A 12008-nucleotide genomic window follows, 5' to 3' on the forward strand; every position below is an offset into this window, starting at 1 on the left:
TCACCTCGATGTCGTGAGAGCCTGGTCTCTTATAAAGTTCAGGATGTGTTTGAGGATTGGGTAGCGATCCTTGACAGAGGGGATCAGGCGGGGCTCTTCTATAGATCGACAGGACAGGAGGCGTAGGCGTGCCCGGCTGAACGGGGCTTTACGGGGGAAGGCAGAGGGAGAGGCGGGCTCCCCTTGCTGGGAGGAGAGGCTCTCTGTGGAGCCTCTGTGACCTGACCTGCTGTGCCCACAAGAAGATGAGCTCTGGCCCTGAGCAGCAGAGGGCTGGCTCTGTCCTGCCCTGGCGTCAACCCCCTCCTCAGTCCCCGCAGTCTGAGCTCCCAGAGAGGAGCTGGGCTGGAAGTCCCCTTCTGAGATGGAACTTGAGCGGAGGAGTGGAGCGCTGCTGCCCTCTGCAGCTTTGGTGGAGTCACTGTCCGGTACTCCACAAGGAGTGAATCTAAAGAGCAAGAGGCTCTTTTCAATGCACACATCAGCTAGAGAGACAGAAAATAACACAAGTCAGCAAATTAGAGAAAGACATAACACAGTTGAGGAAAACAAAGGGTGGTATGTGGCTTTACAGTAGCTGCAGTTCTCACCTAGTGTTTCCATGGTAACCTCATCATGACTCCCATCCTTCTCACCAGGAACATTCATTTTACCAACCAGGTATCTCTGCTTCATCTCCAACTGACAAGAAAAAAGGCATCATCAGCATAATAATTCAGTAACATGGTCATATATAAACTGTAGGGCTGAGGGATATGATGATATGTATCATGTAACAACAGAAAAATGTCTCTTGTTTCATATTATGCTTTAATTTTGTCAGAAGTATCTAAGTATTAATACTTAGACAGTGGGGGAATGACATACTGCCACAGCTAACCACACTCTGTGGTAATATTTTTTGTTATTTAGACAACCCTTTGCTTTACTTTGGAAATCCTTTGCAGGCAGGAAATCAGCATGAAGGCAAACATGGAGGAGAATGAATGTGACACAGAATGGAGAAACTCCAAAATGTGACAATGTTTATACAAAAATTCAACAAAACACTCATTACAAAAGAATTGAGACATGAACAGTATCAGTAACACTCACCATCCATGTTCTGATGCTGTCTGCCAGAGAATACACCTGCACAAATTCTTCACTCAGACAGGACTTGCAGTCCTGATTAACTGCTCACACACAGACAGAACAGAGGACAGAAATCAGCTGAATGAGTCAGCCAAGTTCATCAACCATGCAGAACTATAATGATAAAACACAGCAGGACATGTAATAAATAGAGCAGCTTTTGCTCTGTGACCACTGATCAGAGCCAAGCATTACCGTAGGTCTTCAGAGTGCGGTTGAGGGCCGGTGTGTGGTACACCATGGCGGCCCAAATGGCATTCACAGCTTGGTCCGTCTTTGACCCGGCCGCAATCTCGTTCCTCATTGGCTGTTTTCTGCAGGACTGCATGATGGTCTTCATCAGCTCTGTTCTGCTGTCTGTCGGCTCCTGGGACGGGTTCCAACGGGCAAATTCCTCCAGGAAGCTCATTAAATCATCAAGAGTCCATGTATTTGTCTAGCACATGGAAAAACAACACAGCATTAGAACAACATCTAGCTGCTGAGGGCTGCAAAATATATTGATTATATGAGACTAGATATCATCTTAGAGAACATACCAGACTGTTCTGGCTGTTCTATTATTTGCTTTTATCCACCTACACATTATATCCACATTACTGATGATTATCTATCAAAAATCTCATTGTGTTAATATTTTATGCATTAAAGTCAGCTCAAGATTATTGCTGCAATATCGAGCTATTTGGTCAAAAATATTGTGACATTTTAGTTTGGCCACATCATCATCCAGCCATACAAAGGAATAATATGAAGCTAGAAGTGGAACTTCTACGTAACTGCTTTGAACTTATTTGACTGTACCTGTTCTGAGGGCATTTTATTCCGATTCGTCTCCCGGTTCTCACACAACCCATGTCTCAGAATGGGTTTCCATAATGGAGAAGACTGAACGTGGGACATTTTCCCTGCTGGAAGCTCCTTAACAGTGCGAATCTCTGGAAGAGACAGAAACCAACAAATATCAGCATAAAATGCTCAAGCTATGCTAGAATTCTGACGTACTCTGAATTTTTTTCCCCTCAAAAATATTACAAATATTTTTTCAAATATGTTTTGAGAAATTTGATTGGATCTTTTCATGTGAGCCTAAGATGTACAAGATTAGAGATCTTCCTCTGAAATACACATATTTCACCATCGTCTCACATAGCCATTTTTGGAAGATTTTCAAAATATTCAAACTAATGTAACTGCCTTCACCTCCCTATTGCAAGCAGAAGAATTCTTGGTAATGCCTCATTTTTCCATGTCCCAAAATTTCATGGTAAGTTTGTGGTGATTATCAAGTAATATATTTGAAATTTCTTAGAGATTGTCCACATATTTCTTCCAAAGTAACCCCAAATTTCATGGCAAGTATGTGATAATTAGCATGAAAATGATACTTATGAATTATCACATACTTACCATGAAATATGGGGGTAATTTGCAGAAATTTCAAATATGTTGCTTTGTAATAACCACTAATTACATGAAAATGGTTCTTGCTCATTATCGCATAATTAACCACCATGAAATCTGGGGGTAATTTCTAAGAAATTTCAAATTTATTGCTTGGTAATTATCACCTAATTACCATGAAATCACGGGACATGGAAATTGAAGCATTACTGAATGCTCTTGCTGTGGAGATCCTCTCTATTCTCGTTTTTTAAAATCATGGATATGCAATGTCATGTCTTTCTTTCAATTTGGACGAGTGTCATTTCTATAAGAGGTTCCTCTAATAGATTTTATTCTCACTAGCAACCATTGATCAGTCATTCTGAATGACTGCCTGCCAGGGCGATATTACAGTACAGGTATTCATCAGGCTTGTCTGTGATGTATGAGTGCTGTGCTGGCTGTTCCCCATGCAGCCCCTATTTACAGATACCTGAGTACATAGTTATGGGTGTTGAGTACATGTCCTGTGTATATGTGCCCTGATTACTGACCTTACGCTGTAAATCTAGGATTCTCTGCTGTACTGCAACAGCTTTGGTGGTCTGATTTCCTTTTAAATTTGTATTTAACTTTTTGTTTTAGTTTTTCTTTCTTTTTCTTTTGTCTCATTATTACCATTTACTACAAATATATTTTCTTGTTTTTTTTATTTTTGTAGAGGAGGCCTGTGGGATGGAGTGTGTGTAAGTTGAATGGTCTAGTTATGGCTGTTCTGGGCCGGGAAGAAATATTGTAAAAACTGAAAATGCCTTGTGTGCTATTTTTCTATTTGTGTGTGACATACTGATGCATTTTCTTTAATAAAGTGTTACTGAAAAATAAAAAGAAACACTCTAGCTATGCCCCAACAGAGTCACACAGTTTGGATCACAGACCTTTGTTCAATAAAGGTTTTAGGAAACAGTCTCACCGTGAGGGGATTTCAGGGCGAGGGTTCTCGAAGCAAGACGACCCATAAGGCGAGCCACCAGCAGCTGCAGGTCTGACATCCAAGAAATAGTGATATCTGGGAGCCCCAGGGCCGTCACAGTGAACTTGTAACCCCACTCGTTATTACTGCTATCAGAGTGGAAGAGGAACTGGAGCTGAGGGCCGGCGTCAAATGTCACCTTCTGTAGGAGCCAAAACAAATAACAGACGTGTGTAAAGATATTAAGAAATGACAGAGTTTCATATAGAAACAGCTGAACAGGTTTCTGTATCCCACCTTTGGCCACTTCTCAGTTCCAACCTTCATGTCATATCGGACCTTCCCACCTCTAGAATCTGTGAATTCCAGGTAGTCGTATCTGCAAAAATATGAAGAGCAGAGAGGATGGGTTACAAACATTCACACAAGGGATAACAAAAAAAAACAAAAAAACATGAGAATATGTAATATTTCACATCAGTCACCTCTTCTCTGTCTCACAGCGTTCGTCAAACTCCACCTCAAAGGAAGTGGCACCAGGGCAGGCGTAGATGGTGGTCTCGTGGCGGCTGTTCTCATAGTTATGAGGGGACTCCATGGTCCAGGTCCTGAGCACCACTGGCTGCTGGGGTTGGTGCCAGCTCTCCTGATCCACCTAACAACAACATTCATCTCTGTTACAGTCAACAGTGGAATGTAGCTAATTTGAGGTACCTTTATTTTACTCGAGTATTTCTATTTTATGACACTTTTCACTACATTTCAGCAGCGATAATTTTGTCATAAAAAGTTTAATGAAAGGTTTTTGTTGATTTTATTTCATGATTAAATTGTGACGACAATGAAAATGAAAAGATAACTGGCAACAAAAAATATGACAAGAGATGAAACAGCTGGCTCTGTCTGGGTGGACAACTAAAGTTAGATCACAGTAATTAGCCATCTCAAAGCACTTAGAAATCTAGAGGACTTAAAAAGCTGAAAGAAAACATTAGCTGCTGCTGGAAACTGGCCTGTCAAATGCTGAGTGCCTCATCTTCACCAGCAGGTGGGAAGAAGAGGGGAAAAAACAAAGAGAACAAAGAGGAGAGATGACCTGTAGACACTTTTCTTTTATGGCATTATCAGACCTATCTCATTTGGTCTAGACTTTTGGACAAAAATAGACAGGTGTGAAACCTCCCCTGGACCACAGTCTGGACCAAAAAGCCACACTTTGGTTCAGCAAAAAGAGGTGGTCACAGTCTGGATCGCACTGAACTATGGTTCGGTTTGTGTGAACATTCCGACTTTTGGATCAATTACACACAAGGGGACAAGAGGAGACCTGATGTTTAATTGCCATTTGGTCTGACAACTTTATAAAGAGAACTGAAAAAAACTCTTAAAAATGCAACACTTTTCAGTTGTTTCACTTTGGTGCTGCTGGTAGCAGTGGTATAATAATATTATGATGGTGATGATGAAGTGAATCTGTTCATTCATCTCTCTCCATAAACATGCTGATTTTAGATGCACACCCGTCTACAAACCAATCAATGCCAAATATAGAGAGGTGTGGCCTATGTAAGTCGTGACAGCAGGACGTAGGTATAATATGTAAAGTTCTTTAGTCTGCTCGGATAATTGCAGTGTGAAACTAAAACTGACTGGACCAAATGTGAACAGTGTCTCAAAAACATGAACCTTGGTCTGGACTTTAAGTGTGAAAGCAACCTCATTCAAACTGAAAGAAAGACTGAGTGCATCATTCCCTGTGAGGAAAAGACACCTGAAAACACACCGTCACACAGTGTCTGCCAAAGTCAACAGATTCCATAACATGTATGTTAATTTCCCTCTTAGGACTAAATCTGATGTTAGTGCAGCTCAAACTTCAGTGTGAATTTAGGGTGCAGCTCACAGTAGTTATGTGCTCCTTCTAAAAGATGACTTATGATTTCTTACAGCTCATAAATGGACACATACTCATTCAGCAAACATTTAACATAATTTGGTATTAATTTTAGCTCCATGGTGTGTGAATAAATGCAGATAATGCTCATCTGCCTTAACAACACTGTTTCCACATATTTATAACTGCTGATTTATTCAATTATTCTGACATACAAGTTAGCAGAAGACTTCAGCAATATATAAAAAGTCTGTTCTGTCAGGTAATAAATATTATCAGGGTCTGATAACTAATTATGAAACATGACTCTAAGTCTTTGATTTTATGTGACAGAATGTGTTAACCTACAAATATCTTGGAGTATTCCCTAATTCACACCTCGCTTATCGAAATCATGTTCAGAATTTACAAACTGTATGTTTATAACAAGATCAGACCATATCTCACTCATACTGTCTCTGACACATGTCTGCATTCAATAATTATTTCAACAATATCCTGCTGTCCAACAATATCCAGTCTTTATCCCAGTACCTTCTTATAAAAACATCTATGGTTTTTCATACATACACCAGATTCTGGAATGAGATCCCAGATTATGTTAGAACAATAACCTCTGTTATACATTTTAAATAGACATATAAATAATACCTGATGGAAGGACGCACTTGCATCCACTGATTTAACCCATAATGTCTGTGCACTCCATGTCAGTCCTCGCCTCTCTAAATGTCTGTGTTGCTGTTCGTCTTTTGTTTCTTGTTGACTGTCTCTGTTTTGTGATGTGCGTTTGTCTTTTATATGCTGCACAGCAAGAACCTGCTATAACTGGCCTGTTTAATTGTAACTGATTTTATTATGTTCCTTTTAATTTTTGCCTGTATAATTATAAATAAATGAAATAAAATTCTCAGCCTAGACGACTAAACACAGTTCAGGGTCTGTTTACTTCTCATTGGTGTTTTTACAGCCAGGATTAAAATCCTTCAGCAAAAACCATCACAGTATCATGAAACTGCCTGATAAAAATCTGACTAAAATGTGACTTTAACAAACTACAGTTTTCAGTAAATTACTAAAACTAAAGATAAAATTAAGACTGCATTTCAGAGGGAAATTTTTTACAGCAGTGCATTTTTCTGACAGCTGCTTTTACAGATATATTATTAAGATCCATATTAAGATTTTATGAACAAAATATATGATTAGTTCATAATATATGATGCACTGTCATAGAATAAACTACACACACATTGCTCCATTTCAATATTATAATAACACTCAGGCCATTTCTATGAGTACTTTTGCTTTTGATACTTTAAGTACATTTAGTTAATAATACTGTTTCCTGTGTGTAATTTTCAAAGACTATTACTTGAAATTGAGCATTTTTATACTGCAGTACTGCTACTTTTAAGGGAAGTATTTCTACCATCACATGTTACAGTAGTGCTGCTGCACTTCACAACCCTCCACAGCCTGATTATGAGGGACGAGCTGCTGTATAAATTCTGGTGCTAAATTCAGAGTGACTGACCTTTGAAAAGATGTCTCCAGTATCACTGGACAGACTTTTGAGCAGCTCGACCAGAGAGGAGAAGCTCTTCAGCAGCACGCTGTGAGGGATGTCCAGAGAGCACAGCTCCAGGAGCAAAATCATCTGCCAGGACCACAACAAATATTACAGTCACTCGACACAGTCAACTTGATCAGTGCGCAGGCAGGCAACTCAAATCCATGAGATTGAGAAGAGTATATTACCAGCTGTCTGAAGACTGTGGCGAGGATTGAGCTGCCTAGTTTCTCAGTAATTTCAGCACCAGTGTATCTTTCCAGCAGGGACCCAAGTGTGGTTTTGATACTTCCCAGGAACTGATCCACATCTGTTGAAATAAACCAGCTAGTCATCCTGAAAGAAAATCCTCTGATCCACTCAGCTCAGTGTCAGGGTTCATAAGGGATGCATGATTTGGATTTTTTTCAATACCAATAATTCAATAACAAGCTTCTCATGGCCAATACTGATAAGATAATCAATGTGTTCATACTGAACTATCAGACAACTTAATTAGACATTTTTTTATATAATATTGAAAGTATGAAACTATAAGAGTGTCTTTTTTGTGTCATGTGGCATTGTGGCTGTATCTCACATTTCAGTAGGATGTCTCTGGCCAGGTCCATAGCGACACTGGTGGAGGCTCCTCCTTTGAGCTGCAGGTAGCACCAGGAGAGCAGACTACCCTGTAGAGCCCAGAACAAGGACAGCAACACTGTCCTGCTGGCTCCACCACTGCCATCCACCATCATAACCTCACACTGAGAGACGGGAGACAGCAGAAAAATAGATAGAAACGTGATTTCAAGTCCATAAAATGATGAAACAGTTGAGACATTGTGTGTGTGACGGATGTCTCACTTCTCTTGTTGCCACCAGCAGCAGCGTCTCCATGACTGACAGTATGGGGCTGATGTCGAAGTCTGCGGGGGCTCCTTTGGGCGGGAGCAGGAGAAGGCCACTTGGATCCTGGTCACTGTGTGGACAAAACAGAGCTGCTGCTGATCCACTGTGATCTGGACGTCCATGAGTTTACATCTTTGTATATCTCCAGTCTGCTTACCTGAAGTAATTACAAAGCGACTCAAACGTCACCTTCACTGACTCTGGCTGATCCTCTTCTGTAATATTTTTCTGCAAAAAGACATATTATTGCATTATATCATCATTATTCTTTTATTTGATTTCTATTTATTTTCATAAACTCACCATCATGTTGAAGAGTTTGTCCCGCCTGATGTGTTTATCGGGGAAGAAAACAGCTGCTCCATTAAGAATGGCCCTGACTGCCTCCTTGTGCAAAACTTTTTCCACGACTGTCTCACCCTCTGGTCCATCCACAACTGAAACACAAACATTACAAATATTATTGGTACAGAAATTTTCACACATTCTTAAAAATGAATCATTACAAGCCACTGTCTGAGGAATCTCTACACAGTAAGTTAATCATTTGATGAAATCTAACAACTTTTCACTCTTTCCAGCTGTATGAGAGTTGACAGGTTCTTACTGTGGCAGAGGTGAGTGTAGAGTTCCCCAACAGCCCTGACAGAGTGAGACACAGGCTCTGCGCTGTTGGACGTGGATGGACCAGCTGCTGCTGCTGCTGCTGCTGTGGCCCCTTCATTTGGTCCTCTGCTCTCCTCTGAGCCCCGGGGCTCTAGCGGGTTGGGCAGCATGGGGAAACAGTTCTGCATCAGCTGGAGAAGCAGGACTCTGCTCTTCAACACCTCCTCTCCATCACTGAGACAAAGACAGACAGTCCATTACAGGTGAGACCATTACAGGTGGATACATCATACTTACTGACCAATTAGCCTGATCACACCAAATGGTAATTGTTGCTGTTCTGATGACTGTAGTTACTGTGTGGATACCAAAAAACTCCACTCACATCTCCCTGAGTTTATTGTAGAAGGTCCAGAAGAGGTTCAGGCTGAGACCACTGAAGTCCAGAAGATACTTCTGCTTGAAGTGAGACGCATCCTGCAGAGATCGAGAGAGACAGGGAAACTGTCTGACTGTTTTCAACATCAACAAAAACACACACATGTAAATTAAGAAGGCCAGAGTAAGGGGTTTCAATCAAATGTTTAAAGAAAGAACATAACAAATACACCCTGGCTCATAAACAGCCTATCATATCCCTTGAAAATGGAGCGTGTGACAAGTGACATGTTAACAGCCAATCATTTAACAGGTGTGTTGTTCATTTGCACCATCAACATGTGGCACAAAAAATGAAACAGTGTAGAGTGTCAAAATGAGTAAAGATGGTGAAATAATAAGTATTATAATTATTCTAACATTAAATAATGAAATATAATAATCATAATCATAATAATAATATTAATTATTATTGTTATTATTGTTGTTATTATTATTATATTATATATATTATATTATTATTATCATATATTTGTTTATCTTGAGAAATAAATTGTGGTTGAATTCAACCTTTTTTCTCCTGGCCTTCAGTCATAATAGGTCATTAAAAATGATCAATAATATCTATATCAACAAAATGAAATTATTCATCATGACATTGCTACATCGTCCAACACTAATATGAAATAGAAATTCACACTCACAATTTCAGCAGTACAGTAAAAGGAGATGTTGCAATGTCTGATAACAGCCACAAGAGGGCAGAAAGTGTAACCATAAATGGATTAAAGAATTCAGTGAAAGTTAAAGAAAGGGTGAAAAGAGATATAGATAGACCATATATAGATAAGGAAAGGTATGAGGTACTTGAACTATGAAATGTGGTATTTTTCAAAGTCTTTAAAGTCAAAATTGATTGTTACTCAATTATTAAATTAATTGCCAAGTATTTTGATAATAAATGAACTGTTTTTAGACATTTTTTTAGTCCTCTTAGAGTAAACTATCTAGTGTTTTGGACACAACAAGACATCTGAGGACATCAATTTAGGCTTTGGAAAACAGTGATCTGCATTTTTCACTGTTTTCTGCAATTTTAGTGTCCAAACCACACATTTTTAAATGCAGTCATATGATGCAGCATCTTTAGAAACATGACATTTTATGGATATGGTATTTCAAAGAAGTCACACTAACATATAACAATATTATTAGTGATTATTGTAGTAGTGATTCGTAGTTCTGCCATTCTCCCTGTGAAGGGTCTAAGGATGTTGCATGTATACTGTCCAGACTGTGAAGCCCCTTGAGGCAAGTTCCTGATTTGTGACACTGGGTTACATAGATAAAATGTTTAGTTACCATGTCTCGTGTAAGCTGTTGTATAAAGAATAGTGTCTTGTTTAGCAGACAGAGGCCAGAGACAGCATCCCTGTCAAAGGTCTCTGCCTGTGGACTGAGGTCATCAAGGTCTCCCAGCCTCTCTGCCCCAGGGCACAGATATCCACTGAAGCTGAGGGACTGCACGCCAAGGCGCTCCGCAATCCAGTCCTGCCTGGTGCAGATGAACTTCACCATCAGGAACTGGGAAGACAAGGAAACAGAGGAATGGTGACTTGATGACAAAATGTCTGGCAGCATGACAATGTAATTTGAGTGTTAAGGAATAACTTAACACTCAATGAGGTTTAAATGAAAAATAAAAATGTGTCTTATTTTGAACTGGTTGCAGTGTGTACCTTTGCAACGCGACACTGCTGCAGCTTGATCTCCACGTCGTTCCAGTCATTCTCCAGCTCAAACCAGCCAATGGGCTCGTCCTCCGACTGCGCTGGAATCCTCACACTGCAGGTCAGGTGACAGCATGGTGTTTCAGCCATTCACAGAAACCATTAAGGCAGATTCCAACACTGCTGAGGGGTCCCATAACTCAGACAAACTGAATGTATTGTATAAGTATGATCATCTAAGATTGGATGGTTCGTTCAGTCCAGTGCTCTTATAAATATCTTGTAAAACCAATAAACTCAAAAGCATCCTCAAGTAAAACACCAGGAATAATTCTAATCAGACAGGTGTAAAATGTTCCTTACTTGTCTTGTACAAACTCTTTGTAGTCCTTGTAGTCCCAGGCATCATACTTCTTGAACCTCTTGAAATGTTTCTCTGCATCAAAAGGGTCGTCCTCCTTATACGCAAACACCAAGCCGCATTTTGCTCCAATTGCTCCTTTTCGTACCTGAAACAAACGAACCAGAGAGGAAGTGTTATCTACCATGACCCACCATCACTGTTGGAGTTAACTTCTCAGTGACATGGTGAAATAAAATGAAGCCTTACCCTGACCCTCATCTGAGTGACCTGGAAGTTACTCTGGTCCTCCGTCGACAGGATCACACTGGCTTTCTTCCTGCCACTTTCTGTCAGAAAACCTTCAGAGCAACATAAAGTGTTCAGTTAAACTTGGGGGCGTGTTCAAATTTCAGCTGAAGGCATCACAGGCTTGAGGATGAACTTTGAACTTTGTTGTTATTGTTGTGAGACACCCCGACTGAAAGCTGGAAATGATCTGAGAATTGTTGTTGATGCAAACAATATGGCTGTCCTTCCTTTCCTTACATCATTTTAGATCTCAGTGCAGCATACATGACACTTGACCACGATATTTCCATTGGTAGACTTGGTTTACTAGCCTGGGCTGCGTTCAGCCCTGACAAGACGTGGCAAGTTTTGTGTACTGCACTGCAACGCCTGATTGGGTAACAACTGTGGTACACCCACCAAACGAGGGAAAATGTATCTCAAAGCCTGTTGCACACCGTTCTCAGATTGAACGTGCCCCTGGTTTCAGTCTTATTTAACTGGTAGACAGTCAGCTTGTCAGCTTGTCAGCTTTGGTGCTCATGAGACTCATGGTATGGAATATAGTATTCCTCAAGGAAGCATTCTTGGTCCATTTGTGTTTTCATTATAGATGTTACCACTTGGAATCATCATTTCTATGCTGACAACACACAGCTGTACATTTCTGTCTCGATCTCAAGGTACAGCACGCTCTCATTGCCTAACTTTTTCAACTTAGCTAAATGAGGGGGAAAAAAAGTGACATTATTTCAAGTAAACCCAACGTATAAAGAGAAAAATTACACTCAAAACATGGGAGAAGTTTTAGA

General features: G+C 40.2%; 1 protein-coding gene across 1 annotated transcript in view; it reads right to left on the minus strand.

The window, feature by feature from the left end:
* The window catches only part of zzef1 (zinc finger, ZZ-type with EF hand domain 1), a 64195-nt gene that overhangs the window by 38846 nt on the left and 13341 nt on the right, over nt 1-12008 (minus strand). The window contains exons 10-29 of the mRNA XM_084730473.1: nt 11176-11267; nt 10929-11074; nt 10575-10680; nt 10198-10419; nt 8843-8934; nt 8459-8691; nt 8155-8288; nt 8009-8079; nt 7807-7921; nt 7541-7706; nt 7149-7270; nt 6925-7047; nt 3979-4148; nt 3791-3872; nt 3494-3695; nt 1939-2072; nt 1330-1570; nt 1096-1175; nt 591-681; nt 5-485 (exon numbers count right to left, since the gene is read on the minus strand). Coding sequence (XP_084586599.1) covers nt 5-485; nt 591-681; nt 1096-1175; nt 1330-1570; nt 1939-2072; nt 3494-3695; nt 3791-3872; nt 3979-4148; nt 6925-7047; nt 7149-7270; nt 7541-7706; nt 7807-7921; nt 8009-8079; nt 8155-8288; nt 8459-8691; nt 8843-8934; nt 10198-10419; nt 10575-10680; nt 10929-11074; nt 11176-11267 — 3103 coding nt within the window. The remainder of the gene's footprint in view (nt 1-4; nt 486-590; nt 682-1095; nt 1176-1329; nt 1571-1938; nt 2073-3493; nt 3696-3790; nt 3873-3978; nt 4149-6924; nt 7048-7148; nt 7271-7540; nt 7707-7806; nt 7922-8008; nt 8080-8154; nt 8289-8458; nt 8692-8842; nt 8935-10197; nt 10420-10574; nt 10681-10928; nt 11075-11175; nt 11268-12008) is intronic.

This window comes from Lutjanus erythropterus, chromosome 11 (genome assembly GCF_056507025.1).
Source record: "Lutjanus erythropterus isolate fLutEry1 chromosome 11, fLutEry1.hap2, whole genome shotgun sequence".
Lineage (NCBI taxonomy): Eukaryota > Metazoa > Chordata > Actinopteri > Lutjaniformes > Lutjanidae > Lutjanus > Lutjanus erythropterus.